The sequence below is a fragment of the Cyanistes caeruleus genome, chromosome 1 (genome assembly GCF_971803275.1).
Source record: "Cyanistes caeruleus chromosome 1, bCyaCae1.hap1.1, whole genome shotgun sequence".
Taxonomy (NCBI): Eukaryota; Metazoa; Chordata; class Aves; order Passeriformes; family Paridae; genus Cyanistes; species Cyanistes caeruleus.
The window spans coordinates 48,016,038-48,031,356 of NC_141701.1; the positions used below are offsets into that span (position 1 = coordinate 48,016,038).

At 38.7% G+C, this 15,319-nt stretch overlaps 1 protein-coding gene across 4 annotated transcripts in view; it reads left to right on the forward strand.

Annotated features, from left to right (window-relative positions):
- ROCK1 (Rho associated coiled-coil containing protein kinase 1) overlaps window positions 1-11,801 on the forward strand; it is an 85,540-nt gene extending 73,739 nt beyond the window's left edge. For 2 of the 4 annotated variants that reach the window (XR_015287358.1, XM_086890904.1), the window contains 5 exons: window positions 2,066-2,154; window positions 3,300-3,378; window positions 3,497-3,758; window positions 4,525-4,732; window positions 10,318-11,801. Coding sequence is in view for 3 of the 4 variants with exons in the window: in XM_086890904.1 (XP_086747030.1) it covers window positions 2,066-2,154; window positions 3,300-3,378; window positions 3,497-3,758; window positions 4,525-4,732; window positions 10,318-10,321 (642 nt within the window). In the remaining variant the exon portion in view is untranslated. Of the gene's footprint in view, window positions 1-1,347; window positions 1,479-2,065; window positions 2,155-3,299; window positions 3,379-3,496; window positions 3,759-4,524; window positions 4,733-9,477; window positions 9,520-10,317 lie in introns of those variants that run through there. The other 2 variants (XM_086890892.1, XM_086890915.1) reach the window with 2 other exon arrangements.
- The last annotated feature ends 3,518 nt before the right edge of the window (window positions 11,802-15,319 follow it).

Sequence of the window (15,319 nt, forward strand, 5' to 3'; positions counted from 1 at the left end):
TTACTTACCTCAAGATATTTTAGGCAGTTAATACCTTCACACTTCCCTAGTTTGAATGTGCTCTCAGTTTGGAGGAATTTGAGCTGCAGATGGACAGCTCAGTCACAAAATAAATTGTACTGAAAAGGTTCCTTAACTAGCTGAGATTCATATCAGTGAAACACAGTAGTCAGGGACTATGTTCACTCACATGTGCATTCTGTTGGCTGAAATGCACTGTAGCTGAAACAAGCTGGCAGGTAGTCAGCCTCCTCAGGTGCTTCTTTTCCAAATTCACATGCAGTTTCAGTTTTGTGAAGGTATACGCAACCTCAAATATAGGCATGCCCAGATTAATTTAAAGGAAAAGCAGAATTACATTAGGACTGTAATTGGATTGGTGTCTGAGGTGTTACAACTTGAACTGCTGCATTTCTGACTCAAATGTCAGTAGCATTGATGTTTTTGCCCTTAAGAATAAACACTTCAGTTATACTTAAAGCTAACACTGAAATGGGTTACCCTTATTTTTATCTGGGGCTTCATTTCATCCCAAGTGAAGATGATAAAATACCCTTCAAAAACCACTGTAGAACAGAACTACTGTAAGAAGATTTTATATGTTCGCAACAGGATATTGATGCTGTTGTACACAACTTTTTTTTTGTGAGGTTAAGTTGTTCTTTCACCAAGGCTTATATATGTGTGAAAATTGAAATCCTTTACAGTTAGAATTTGCATTCATGATCATTGTTATCTTAAGGGCTTGCTCTTATCTCTGAAAGGCAAAGGTCCACACTTCAAAGATGAAAAAGGCATTCATTTTCTATTGGAGTGGATAAAGGAATTGAAGTACAAGTCTTTTTCTTCAGTGGGAAAAATGACGGGAGGCTCACACTATTACAGCTTAGTATTTACTCAAGCTGATCAGGCTTTCTATTAAGGAATTGTGACAAAACACCCTTTCATGGCTTTTTTTGTATCTAATGCATTTCAGTAATTGAGATTTACAGCTGTAGCTCACTCCTTGCACAGCACATTTAAAAAATGCTGTTGTTTAAACTTGAGATGACTTTCATACTCAGGTTTTGGGGTCAGCTTCAAGTCCTGTGTAAAATGAGGTTGAAACATCCCCTTGTAGGAGGTGTAGACATTTATTCAAATTATCAGGATCTGCATTGTGCAGAAACCCATCCAGTTACCTGCCACTACTTGGAATTCAAGATGAATTATTGGTGCATTCGCTCTTGTGCTTTTCTGTCTTTTCCCCTCCTTCTGGGTTATATTAAATGTCAATCTGGAGATCAGCGTAGGCAGAGCTGCCAGTTTACCTCTTTTTAATTCTCTTTAGTGTCTCATGTCTTTCAGTTCCTTCTAAAACATTTGAAACTGCAGGGGAGGGAGCAGCCACAGCTGACACTGAGCTTATGCTTGTGAACAGTTCCAGCAAAGATACTGGACTAGCAACTTCCAGTGAAGAGCAGCAGACAATGAATTCCAGTCTTGAACTTACTGGGAAGTACTTAGGTTAGGGGTGTTTGATCTTAACTATCTCAGTGTATTCATAGGTACCAGACTTCTGTTTCTGCTGATTAATTTTGGCTCTTTATTTTACCAGTCCATTAAATTTGAAGTGTAGGAAATAGCAGGAGCCATGGGACTCTGTTTTAGCCTACCAGCAGTTAGGTGTGAAGTACCAATAAGTCCTGCAGGCTTGTAGAAGTGGAGAAGTTTTTTTACAACATTATCAATAAGTGATAACTTTTGCATTCTGTCACTCTCAGTGATACAGTAAATTTCATAGTAACCTGCCAATAGTAACTGAAATTTGTGAGTTTGTGTACAGATGGACTTGCAGAGTCATTACAAGCATTTTAGAGTGATCCAGTGACAATACTGTCGCTGCAACTGTAGCATTGCAGAGCTGTCCATAGTGTAGCTGCCTTCAGGATGATTTAAATATCTCCTGGTGTTAATTTGAAACCTTTCATTTACTTTAGCTTTTTATGTGGATGTGGGAGTATATTAGGATAAATAATTGCTTTTTAAAATACAATTTCAACTGTTTTACCCTTTCTTTCCACAGTATGTTGTGGTGAGCAGTAAAAAGATACTGTTCTACAATGATGAAAAAGACAAGGACCAGTCTAATCCATCCATGGTACTAGATATAGAGTAAGTAAAGTTATTGTTAGTTTTGGATGCGAATTGACAAAAGAGTGTTGTGTGTGAAATAGCAGATAGCAAATCCAAGAGCTTGAAATAAAAATTTCATAAAAAAATTTTAATTTCCCATACTAGTTGGAAAATGTCTATCTGTATTTCAGTGTACCATTAACAGAACTTTGACAGTACTTTGTCCTATGATTGCTAAAAGTTAGAGAAAAAGAGGAAGGATCATTGCTGTCCTAGTCTAAAGCATTTCTAACTTGTCCAGCTGTTTTCTGTTTGAAGTGATAAAATATATTAATCTTGATTCCTTTACACTGGTTATACATGAGGAAAATTGTGTCAAATGTCACTGAAGCCCCTCACTGATACATGACTGTGATATTTGAACAGCTGATTGACATTATGGGATATTACAGAATAGTAATTGAAAAAAGGTTTTAGAATTCATGAATAGAGGTACCAGGGAGCAACAAATACAGTGGTCTGGAAAGAATCTCAAACTCAGGAAGTGCTTAAGCTGCCAATTGCTCATAACCAGGAAAAGAGTTATTTTCTCTTTGAACTGTTTCGTACTCTCTTTTCATAAACATCTGCTACAGCTCCTGTTGAAAACAGGATGTTGGGAGAGATGGTCTTACCAACAATCTTGACCCAGTATAAGATGATATTTGTTCCAGTTTAAATTTTCAGTATTTTCAACAGATGGTGCCCCAGATTTCCTTTCATGATGTTTTGGCATAGATTGTTCATCAAGCCATAACATGATTAAGTAAAAAAAAACCTACTGGATAGTATTTTACTTAATATGGTTACTTCCATCTAGATTTTCACTAAGCTTTTCCAGCAATAATGTTAGACTTCCTAGTGTTTTGAGGAAGTATTTGAAAGCCTTTATCTTAAGTAAATTTACCATGATGGATCTTGAATCCACTGTAAGATAACCCTCTTTCCATGCTGTGAAATATTTTGCTTTTACATGGGTAGACAAAATCTATATGGCTTATGAATTAGTTCCTAAAAATCATATTGCAGTGTTGAAGTAGGTCGTGTTGCTTGCATAATTCTAACAACTTCAAAGCAGTTTGGTAATTGTTCTGAGCTGTACATAATCTTCTAGCATTTTCTTATTCATGTTTCTTCTAATCTAGTAAGCTGTTTCATGTCCGGCCTGTAACTCAAGGAGATGTATATAGAGCTGAAACTGAAGAAATTCCTAAAATATTCCAGGTAAAAAGAAGTAATATTCTCCTGTCTGTTTAACTCTCTTGAAAAAATGGTGGCTTCTTTGAAAAGGATATGAAAGTACTTAGTGTTTCAACAATAACACAGCAGTGTTCTTTTTCAGATTCTCTATGCTAATGAGGGGGAATGCAGGAAGGATTTGGAGGTAGAACCAGTACAGCCGGCAGAGAAGACAAATTTTCTAAATCACAAAGGCCATGAATTTATTCCCACGTTATACCACTTTCCAGCCAACTGTGAGGCCTGTGCCAAACCTCTCTGGCATGTCTTCAAACCCCCTGCTGCCCTAGAATGTCGAAGATGCCATGTGAAGTGCCACAGAGACCACTTAGATAAAAAGGAGGAATTAATTGCACCGTGTAAAGGTATACCCATGTTTTTTTCTGTTCTGTATTCTCTGCATGGTTAAGCCAAACCTGCTAAACTACTGGAGGTGAATAAAAGCTGAGTTTTAAATTAAACCTAAAACTAAAGTTCCATGATTTTAGATGTGAAAGTTGCTGTTACAGCAAATAGACTGTTAGACTGCTTATGAACAGGCAGCTGTGGCAAACTTCTGTAGGGAGGCCTATGGTGGTATAACTGGAGAGCTGGAGTTCTGCTGAGCACCGTGAGAGGTTTGTGCCCAAGTACTGGGCAGTTCCTTGGTGCCCACACCATTCCCTCTGCACTTATACCTGACCTGTGCTAGGGACAATTGCAGTGCTGAATCACCAAGCTCTGCTGAGACCTTGCAGAGTGGTTCTTCAGCCGCTTCAGAGACTGGAGTAAAAGTTTCTTCTCTGTGCTGCTGTGAAGTGGAGCATTCAGGCTATGTACTCTGGAACTTGGCCAAAAGGCACCCACACAGCTTTCCAGCTTATTAAAATTTTAATTAGTGTAAGTTTCTCATTTCTCAAATATTCACATCAGACTGAAGAATCTTAATGCAGAATGACAAATAGTGTAAAACATTATATTCATAATCTTCCCTGCTGTTTGTTGTCTTCCAAGAATATATAACCAAATTCAGTAGAACAATGTATATAGGTGCTGTTGTTCCTTCCAGTGGCACAGTTGCTGTGTCGTAACTCTTACTTTGATAAGGAGCTCTGTTTTTCACTGAATCATCTTCCTCCTTTTTCCTTGTAGTGAGTTATGATGTAACTTCAGCAAGAGATATGCTCTTGTTGGCATCCTGTCAAGATGAACAGAAGAAGTGGGTGACGCATTTAGTAAAGAAGATCCCTAAGACACCTCCATCTACTTTTGTTCGTGCTTCTCCTAGAACTTTGTCTACAAGATCCTCAGCAAACCAGTCATTCCGAAAAGTTGTTAAAAATACTTCTGGAAAAACTAGGTGAGAAATAAGCTACAAAAAATACAGATCATCTTGGCTAAAAAAACCCTCAGTTTATAAGTCCTGTTTCATGTGAAATTGTGAAATAATTCCATAGTTATGGCTGTTGAACTGCTGATCTAAATCTTTGCTCAAATTCCAAAGGAAGGAGCAGAATTCTCCTGTTACTATGGTAAATTTATTGGTTCTTACATTTGGAAAGGTACCATGGGGGTTGTACCTGGCCTGCCAATGCTTGGGAGGGAGCTGGTTGCAATTTTTTTCCTGTTTAAAGGCAAGGCTCAGTGGATATGTCAGTAATGGCATTTAGCAGCAATGGTGATCCATAGTCATCCCATCCATGGATTGACTCTGAGCTTGTGTATGCTAGAAGTCTTTTGCAAAAGGGGCTGAAATGAAAAACTTAGATTCTTCGTTCATAACTGTTGTTAGGCAAGTTCTTTTGTTGTGAGGCCAGTTAAGTGTTAATCCCATTCTTCCTCCCTGCTTACCCATTCCCAGTAGTCTTCTATCCCAGCAGTTGTTTTGTGAACTGTTTGTGACCCTATGCACTAACCAAGACATGATGTAAAATACACTTTTTTAATGCTTAGGTTACTGTAATCTGATTTTAACCTTTATTAGCTTCCTGATACAGTACATATGTTGTTTTCTCCCCAAATAACCGATTTAACTGACAGTGTGGAGTGGAAACTAGTGTCTCAGTAAGGAAAGAGTCTTCCCAGATTGGCAGGCTTATCAAACATTCCTGGCATGAAATGCAATAAAAGCAGACTTTCAGATACAAGGAGATATGGGATATATCATGAAACATCCTCCTTGGAGGGAACAGAAGAGAAAAAATATGAAAGAGAAAAAGGGTGTTGATTTTCTTGTCCCCAAGATTCCCATCCCAAAACATAAGTGATCATGGAATAGTTCGGTTTGGAAAGGCCATTAAAGATCATTCACTTCCAGCCCACTCTGCCAGGGCGGATCAGGTTGCTCAGAGCCCCATCCAGCCTGGCCTTGAACACTCCCAGGGATTATAGTTTTGAGATAGTAATATATTCAGTGAAGGCCTTCATGTTAATCCCATACAGGAAAATTACTTTTGGCCTCAAACACAAAGGCCAAAATATTGATATTTTGTCAATATCAAAATTAGTGGTGTTGTGGGCAGTTTGATTTACAGGAGAAGGACATAACTGCTGGTCACAGTTTTCTCTTTAAGAACATGCAACTGAGCCAGAGTCACAAACACTGAACAAAGTCTCAATTTACCAGTTACAGTTCATATGGTAGGAATTCAACAGAATTGTGGTGTAATTTTGCATTTTTCAACACCAATACTTAATCGAGTCGAACTTCTGAAATACAGAAACACTTGTGAATTGTGGGGAGATTTCCTGGGAAGAGGGCAGTTTTTCCTTACAGTCTTCAAAAAAATAAGGGTGAGTGCAGTGGAAAAGCATAGAGTGATAAACCTGGGTTAAAAAGACGGTAAAATCAGGGATTGCTTACTAAACAGTTGCATCTTCAGCATTGTACCAAATAAAGACAAATTGGTAATTGTTATTTTCAGGGAGACTTCAGCTATGTTTGTTATGTACTTACATGGTATGCACTTGTACAACAAAATCTTGTCAAATTATTTGTCTTGTCTAAAAAAATGTCAATTTCTCCCAACTTTCAGAAGGTTCTATAAAGCTTCATGGTGTTTCCAAACTTAATTTTTCCTTCAGTCCAAGGAAATTTTCCAAGATTGACTGAAAAATGTTAGACCCCCTCATAGGCTTACCCAGATTCTGTAAGACTTTAAGAAATAAATGACACCTGCAAAATTTAAAATATACGTAATTAAGATCTGTTGTTTAACATCATCTTTATTTACAGTAGGTCTGTTGAAGAACTACTCCTGTTTTGTAGATGAAAAAATATGAAGTGCTGTATGTTTTGTATGATGCATTTATTCAATGATAATCAGGATTTTAAAAACTAAAGGCAGACAAGGATATCAGAACTGGTTAAAGCGATCTGTGAATGACTAGTGAGATTTTTCAGTGAATCTTGGACCACATAAGACTGAAAGAAAAAGCCTATCATGCTGCTACTTAAAAGGAGTAGGTAGAAAAACCTCCAGAACTGATGATGTAAAAATCATTAATACAATTTTAAAAGAATTTTAAAAATGTGACATTGCATAATGTTAGTCAATGTACTCACCAAAAGAAGCATTAAATTAAGGATCTTTTAAAGCGGGAATGCTCTTGGACAGGAAAAAAACCCCATAAACAAACAGAGCAACTAATTCCTCCTAAACCAACCAACCAACTAGCCAATGGGATTGGAAATAATTATTTTAATGTATCTTTTACTTGCATGTTTAAGATGTGGTAATTGGATAATCTAAAACAGTACTTGAAAGATGCTGATAGCACTGATACTGATTTAAAAAACCATTCTGTGTTCATGATTGTGTACAGACACTTTCTTCCCCCCTGATGATCCTTGCCTTGTAAGGATAGTGTGTACTTCTTTATGTCACATTTAGATGTTTAGAGTTGCAGACTTTCTCTTCCAAAAGACCCTTTGAATTACATTCTTAGCATGCTTTCCAGTTATCCTTGTGGGGTCCTCTGGTAGCTGTAAAAACCAGCTTTCATGCATATTCTTATGGAAGAGAAATCCATTTGCTTAAATCAATGAATTGATTCTTTTTCACTCTGTCTTAATAGAAGTGTTGGTTTGGAGTTGCCTTTAGCAAGGACAAGTGTGCAGCTAATCTATTATAGAGGGAACAGATTTGGATAATTGAAAGTTTAGAGTAACTTTTAAAGGAATGGGTATGTTTGGGAACATCAGTTTCCCAGACTGTTGCTATTATTAATCCTATTGGCATTGTCCTGTTGGGAGTGTTACAGCAGAAGCACAGAAATACACAAGTAGGGAATGGAACTTTTTTAAAAAATGAGAAACACCATTATTAAAGCTCTGTTTTTAAGATCCTTTAAGATACAACGAGTCTAATAGCTCACCAGCACCAGAAGGAGGACAGCTGCACATTCCTGAGCTTTATCTTGTGTCAGTTCATGCTTCACAGATTACCAGAGTGAATAGAACTGATCTATTTTTCAGCAAAAAATTAATCCAGGAATGTTTTGCCTGAAGGAAAGCCAAAAAACCCAAAGCATGACAACAAAAACAATCCAACCCTAACTCCACAGAAGAAAAGCTTGTGATTTTCTGTTGGGCTCAGAAGTTGCAGTGGTTTGGGGGAGAGCCTCAAGGATGAAAGGAAGAAGGGCGATGGTGATGGTCTTGCATGAGTGAATGTCAGGTCGGATCAGCTGTTCCAAGTACTGCAGCCTTGCGTTTTCTCCATCTTTACAACCTCTGCTCACACCTTTCTCCATCACCCAAGGAGATCTTCCAAGTTCTTGGGAAGAAATTAAGCTCTTATGTTTTTTGTCAGTTCAGAAGTTAATACCTGCATAGTATCTTATCTCTTTAGCTTCTTGAATTTATCAGACAAGCTGTGACATAGATCAAACAGTTAATATTTACTTTACTTTTCTAGACTGACCCCAAATCCATCAGTGAACTCGATGACATAATTGATATCTTGCTTCTTGATGATTTCAGATACTGACAGAGTTAGAGCATATAATTTATTACAAGAAACTCTGTTTTAATGCTGCTTATTGTAGTCACTGATGGTGGAGAAAGAGTCATATTGAGCATAAGCCATTTAGAGAGGCACAGCACTTGAGCAGCAGGAATGCTGGGTATGTGTGTGCTGCTGTCTGTCATGCTGCCTGGAAATGTCTGCAAGAGGCAGGTGAGGGCCCTTGCACCTTCCTGGTGCTGGAGGAGCTCCTTGGGTGTCTGTGACACACTCTGTTCCCATCAGACAGCTGACACAGGGTTGGACAGAGTGTAGTGGTGCCTACATGGCACCTATAGAGCAATGTGAGCAAACAGTGAAAAGATTCAGAGTTCCACTGAGCAGAGAAGCATTAGAAAAAGGCCAGGTTGGAATTCTTCATTCTGGCAGTTATACTGTGGATGTTTTTGTGGCTTTCTCAGCTGAATTTTTTATGAGTTGTATCTGTGAGCTAGACAAGTACTGCTGTGATGGGCTATACCCAGCCTGTGCCCTGATACCATTACATATTCTGTCCTGTGTGTTTAAAAAGAGATGATGAATTTATTTTAGGAGAATTCACTTCTAATGTACCAATGTTAAAATTTAGCTTATTAAATAAATTTACAGTGTAGCTTATGTACTGAACACTTAACTGGTAGCTCAGCACAGTAGCTGAGCTCATTTGACAGCCTGTTGCTACTTAAAGGGGAGGATTTTCCCTCTCTGTTTTCCTTGTTTTCTGTCCCTGGATCCTAGATAAGTGCTTGCAATGATCCATTTTCAACCCTTCCATGAAGGTACACAAATCAGTTTCTGACTCAAAAAAATGTAGACTAACTGTGCCAAGCTATTGAGTGGGTCAGTGCAGTGCGAAGTGCAGTGATTGCCCAAGCTGAGGACAGGTAAGTAGGAGGATGCTCTCCTGGGGTCAGGAAGGTGATAAAGCAGAGGAGGCAGTCAGTTGTTGGATCAGCCTCTGTGAACTCAAGGTGCTGCATCCTGCAGTCCTCCTCCCTCACCACTTGCCTAGGTGTGGGAGTAAGAGACGCAGCAATGATTTTTATGCGATATACATGTCTAGCTTTTACTAAGTGTCTGAAAATTGTTCTCTTGTCAGACAGTATAGCAGAACTTGCCCTCGGTGATGGAGTCCTACCATGTAAGCAGGCATTAAGTGTTTTGTTCAATGGATACAGACTTGAACACATGCTTGAAGACATTTCAGTACATTTCATTCAGGGTCTGACCCACCTTTCTTTGCAGTTTGTAGGCAGTGCTACCTTGACTTCATGGAGAGGTGTCTCAGACCCGTTGAAAGGAGCTTCACATATAAAAGTTCATCCTAAGTTCTGTTCCTCATTTTAATAACTTATCACTAATGACAGTGAATCAGAACTTCATGATGAACTTGCTGGCATTTGCAATACTGCTTCAAGATTGGAACCTACACTTCATAGCTTACAGTCTGCTGATTTATCCACCTTCTATTAGCACAGCTGAGGCCTTTTGTTTTACTGTAGTTGGCACTTGGTCAAGTTAATGCATGTTTGAAGAGGAAAACAACCAACCAGCCAAAATTCCTGTGCACCTGATAAGCTCTGCAACTGCATGTGCGTTCTCTTAGCCTAGAGAACCTTTTCTTGTCCTGCAAGTGAAAGGTCACCTTGCATTGTCATGAATACACCCATGACTGTTGATTCTTAATTGCTTACTTGTAAAGCTGCAGTAATATTATCATCTGTCTGATGTCTGTGTTTGCTTAATGTTGTTTGAAACTGAGAACAGCTTGTGGAAGATGATGTAAGTATGATGTTAGTATTGTACCTTGTCATTTGAAAAAGAATTCTGTTAAAATAAAGTATTTTCTTCACTGAGGCTCTTGACAAACACACAGTAGTGTTACAAAGCTAATTTTTATATTTGTTGTTAATTGTCTGTTTTCTTCTTTGTTCCACAGCTAACCACATGTACAGTGCTTAATGGAACCTCATGGGATGCAGTCAGAGAAACAGGGCTTTTTTTAACCACACAGAACAGTGCAGACGGGCTGTTGTTCCTTTCAACATAACTATCACAGGCTTCAGGGTTAAGATTGCTATTACTGTCTCCTCCTTGCTTTGGCACAAAAGCACGCTGAGGGTGTTTAATTGCGGGTTTGCCTCAAGGTAGATTAGATTAATTATTACTATGTAATGCAAGTTAAAGCAAATAAAGCTTAGCTAGGTATATAAAAAAGGTGCTGCCTTTTTGGATTTTTTAAAAAAGCCGACTTTCTTCGTACCAGTGAAAGAAAAGGACTGTTAACCCTGTGAAGGGGATATTTATGTCAAGATGAGCATATGAAACAGACTAGAAGAGGAAGGTTTCTCAGTGAGAAGGACTGCAATTGCTTTCAAGACTCTTTAAGTTGTGCTCTTGAAGACTGCAGAACTAGCTTAAAATGAAGCCTTATCACTTGAACTTCAGTGCCTTCACTGCAGAGTTCTTTACAGCCTTAATGCTAACCACCCACTATGGAATGGATCAAAGTGTTAAATATTTTGCATTATGCTTTACAAAATACTGATGCAGCAGGTTTGTAAAGGGGGGAAAATAAGTAATTGCCTTTAATCTATGCATTTTTGCCAAGCCATACTGAATTATTTTATTGTTAGAGGCATTAGAAACTAACAGTAAAAAGAGCCACCGAGTTTGGAAGCATATTTTGGGGTACATCATTTCTATTACTGTATAATGTATTGCCTTACAATTTTAAGTGATAACATACATTAAGTTAACAAACATTTAAGAAATACATGCACTGTTTGAACTGTAAATTATTCTTAGAACACTTTTACTTGGTTTTACATTGTTCTTTTAGTGCCTTAATTTGAGATAATTGTATTATTGCCATGTCGATAAATGTAGAAACCTAAAACTAAACAAAAGAAACCTCTAAAAAACTATTGCATATCAGTAGTTTTTACAGAATCTTAATTGGTTGAAGTATTGTAGATGCTAGATGCATTTCTAAATTAAGTACAATTTTTGAGTAAGAATTCCTCTTACAAAGAAAGACTGATTCTTGTTCAAAAGTCAAGAGATGTATAGGCAATGCAAAAAAAAAAAATAAAAAAAAAGCAAAAGCTCTGGGTAATTCAGGAATTTCAGTAAATGCTGTCAGACTCTTGCTTTGTAGCAGGAATACATTCATGGTATGGGCAGTATGGTTTTATTTTATTTTATTTCTTAACCAAATACCTCCTCAGTAATTTATAATGGCTTTGCAGTTGTGTATTGAATAAGAAGCACTGGAAAACTGATTCGTCCTTAGGACGATTTGCATGTTTCAAGTGGTATTGAAAGCCGCACTGATGGATATGTAATAATAAACATATCTGTTATTAATATGGTAATGACTCTGTGCTCATTTAATGAGAAATAAAGTAATTTATGGAAAGACCCTTTTGAAAATGACTGGAATGGTGTTTTCTCCTGACTGCAGCTTATACGTCTTTGTAAGCATTCAGATGTTGCAACAGTTTCCAAGTACAAGGTGCATTTGCAGCATAATGCTCAGGGCAGTCTGAAATGTTGGAATGTTGGGTTTTTTTAACTTTTCCTCATGAATAGGTAAATACCATATTAAATAATGTTTTCATTTCCTTATTCTTATGGCCTGCTGTAGTACCTGTTATATTTATTATTCAACCCCACCCTGAGTTGGCCTTGTGATTGCTTTATCCTTCATGATGCAGGTTTGGTGTTTCAGAAATTCCACTTATTTGTGGGAGGGAACACTGTTCAAAAAACAGGGCAGTTTTGCCAAGGTGGGGGGGTTTGGAATTAGGCTTGTTTGGGGTTTTCTAGAACAGCCTGTACATCCCATTGAAGCTAGCTGTTCATAAATCTCCCTGGGTAATCCACCAAGGCCTGCAGAACAATAGAGCAGTAAGGCCAAATTATATGTGAATGATTGTATGTCCTTTGAAGGTTACAGAGCTGGGAAGTACAGATAAATAGAAGCCATTGGTGTAACTTCAGCAAGCTCCTCTGTGTTGAGCTTGCTGTATCTGAATTATCAGCAGTATCAAAGCTGTGGCTGGAGCACACTGAAGACAACCTTCCAGATCACCAGTCACATTGACTGTGAGGTTGTCAAGCAATATAAAGGATAATGATGACCTGCTTTAATCTCCTGACACATACTGGAAAGGGAAAAATATAGTAAGATGATTAAACATCTTACTTAAATATGTACATTATAATAGGAAATTTAGAGCAGTTGGAAAGGCCTGTGGTCTCTCCAGACTCAGATTAGGTTGTGCCTGATTGCTTTCCTGTTTTCCTTTATGCGTAACTGGCTACCTCTGCAGGCTCAAAACCTTTGTCTTGAGTAATTTATTAATAAAAAGTAGTATCTTTTGTATTTCATGAATCTGAAAATAGCGTAAGCCCTGTTATGAATAGCTAATGACTAGTGGGAAGAGGGATTGTGCATAAATGGTTTTTGCTTTACAGATTGGCACCTACTGTCATTTCCAGAGTTTTTTAGTAATGCTGAAGTTCTGCAGTTTTTTTTTAATGCTGATTTTGCTTGGGAAAGCAGCAGCAGATGTAATGAAGTGTAAAATTACATTGACTTGTATGTCTGAGATAAATTGCAACTAAAATGCCGTAATAATAAAGTCTAGACGTGCAAATTACAGTTTGTGTGTTCTGGTGCACTGATGTTGGCACTTGTTTACTGTAAGCAAGGTGCCTGTCTACAGGAATAGCTACACTTTGAATAAAAAAGCAGCCAAACATTTCTACTGTTAAGAAAAGCAATGCTTACAATCTCAACTGAAAGTCATCAAGGGATCTGAAACATGTAAGCTGTGAAGAGCCAGCATAAATCACCCTGGCTGCCTTTATACTGATGAAGCTTATACTGGTGAATTTTACAAGCTGCTTGAGAAATCAAGTTCAGATTCTTACCTGATCATTTTTTTTGTTGATTTGCCTCCATCTTTCTCATTTTTTTACGACTGTATTAGGTTCACTGACATTGGTAGAATGTGAAAAACGTGATTCTCTTTTCAAGCCTTCCTATTCCTGCTGAAGGCAACAGGAAAGAAAATGGAAAGAGTAGCTAGCTGTGGCAAAACAGCCTGATAATAAAAGGATACTCTGCAGGTGGGATTTTCCTACAGTAGCTGCTGAGGCAGTAGCCAGAAGCAAATTGGGAATTGTGCAGAGAGTGGAGGGGGCAGCATCTGAGCATCTGGTGAACTCTGCTGGGATTTTTAAAATGTACTAATTATAAACATAAAAAAGACAGGTAAAGTTTTGTTCTCGTTCCTTCCCCTGGATGTACATTTCTGACCCAGAATGTAAAATGTTTGAGAACTGCTGAAATGGAAGAGGTAACACAAAAATGGGGTGGTAGTGGTACTTTAAACATCTCCTGGATTGCAGCGTTTTCTTTACTGAAGACACATAGAAGATACACTAGAGTGTGGATGCCTCATCCTGGTAAGTGTTCAAGGCCAGGCTGCATGGGGCCCTGGGCAACCTGATCTAGTAAATGGCATCCCTGCCCATGGTCCCTTCCAACCCAAACCATTCTGTGATAGCCACGTTCCCAAAACATTATGTTCCCCACAGAAAATAAAATACACGTTAATAAATGCACCTGCCAATATATTGAATGAGGGTAACTCATCCTGACCTTTAAAGAAACAAATTTAAATGCAGTATTTTAAGTCCCGAGTCTCTGTTATTTAAAGTGAATCTTTGTTCTATCCCAGGCATCACAAAGGTGCCTAAAGCATGCCTTGCAGAGGGGTTTGGTTTCCTTCCCCACACCTTCTGCTGTATTGCAGCACCTGCTTGTACTGTCTGAGGGTTCACCTAGCACTTGTGCTCCTCACAACGGGGCCACGGGAGCTTTCAGAGCATCAAAAGCCTTTCCTGAACAGATCTGGACTTGCTCTGAGCCATCTTTCAGCACTCATAAATCCTGCTGGGCCTGTTGGTGCTGATGACACAGCCCCAGCTTTTGGATCCAAGCTGGCCTGGATCCACCCAGCTCAGGATGGGAAGGAGCCCTGCTCAGATGGTCCTGTCACAGGCCAGAGACACAGCCAGAGCACTTCAGTGTCCCCATGCTCCCACCCAAGGTTCCCCTGGGTCCTGTCTTTACTAAGAAAAAAAGATGCATTCAATAATGTTCAACCAATCCTTTACAACTTTGTCGTCGTCAAGTTCACGTTTATACATCAGGTCGCACTCTTTGTCTCCTGATGTCAACACTCCTTATGTCAGTTTGTGTAAGATTCAGGAAAACCAGGGTCTATTGATCCCCTCCTTTAGGAAAAAGGCTGTTACTGCAGGAAGAGGCCTCTACGCGATCTCGGAGGTAAAAAGACAGAGATAGTGGTTCTTCACCTTGCAGATGTCAGGATGGTTTTTCCTGCAGATACAAATCCCGTTTCTTCTCTTTCAGCACAGCACCCTCTAGTGCCTTTCCCAAATCCTGGAAATGCGTGGTCTGTGACTGCCTGAGCCCAGATCAGCTAAGGGTTTCTCTGAAGGGTTCAGCAGTGAGTATTCCACTTCTATTTAGCTGGCACGAGTAAACGTGACTCTAGGTATGTCACTTTTGGTATAAAGAGCAAAACGTTTGACTGGAGATACCCCACATATAAATTCACAGGCAGGCAGCTAGGATTTGCTCTCTGTTGAATAGATGGTCTGCAGGATCTCACCCTGGAACTGGATCAAAGCTTTTATAGAAAGTTTCTTTCAGCAAGTCTAAGTAACAAAAGATTCATCGCTTTTGCTGGTCAATTTTAACACCTAAATCACTTTAGTAATTGTAAACTCCACCTTAATTCAAGATCCAGCATAATCCAGCAAAATTGCAGCATAACACCCTTTGAAGTTTCTCTGTGAAGTATAATCCTTGCTCCCTCAAATCTCTTTGTCCCATTTAG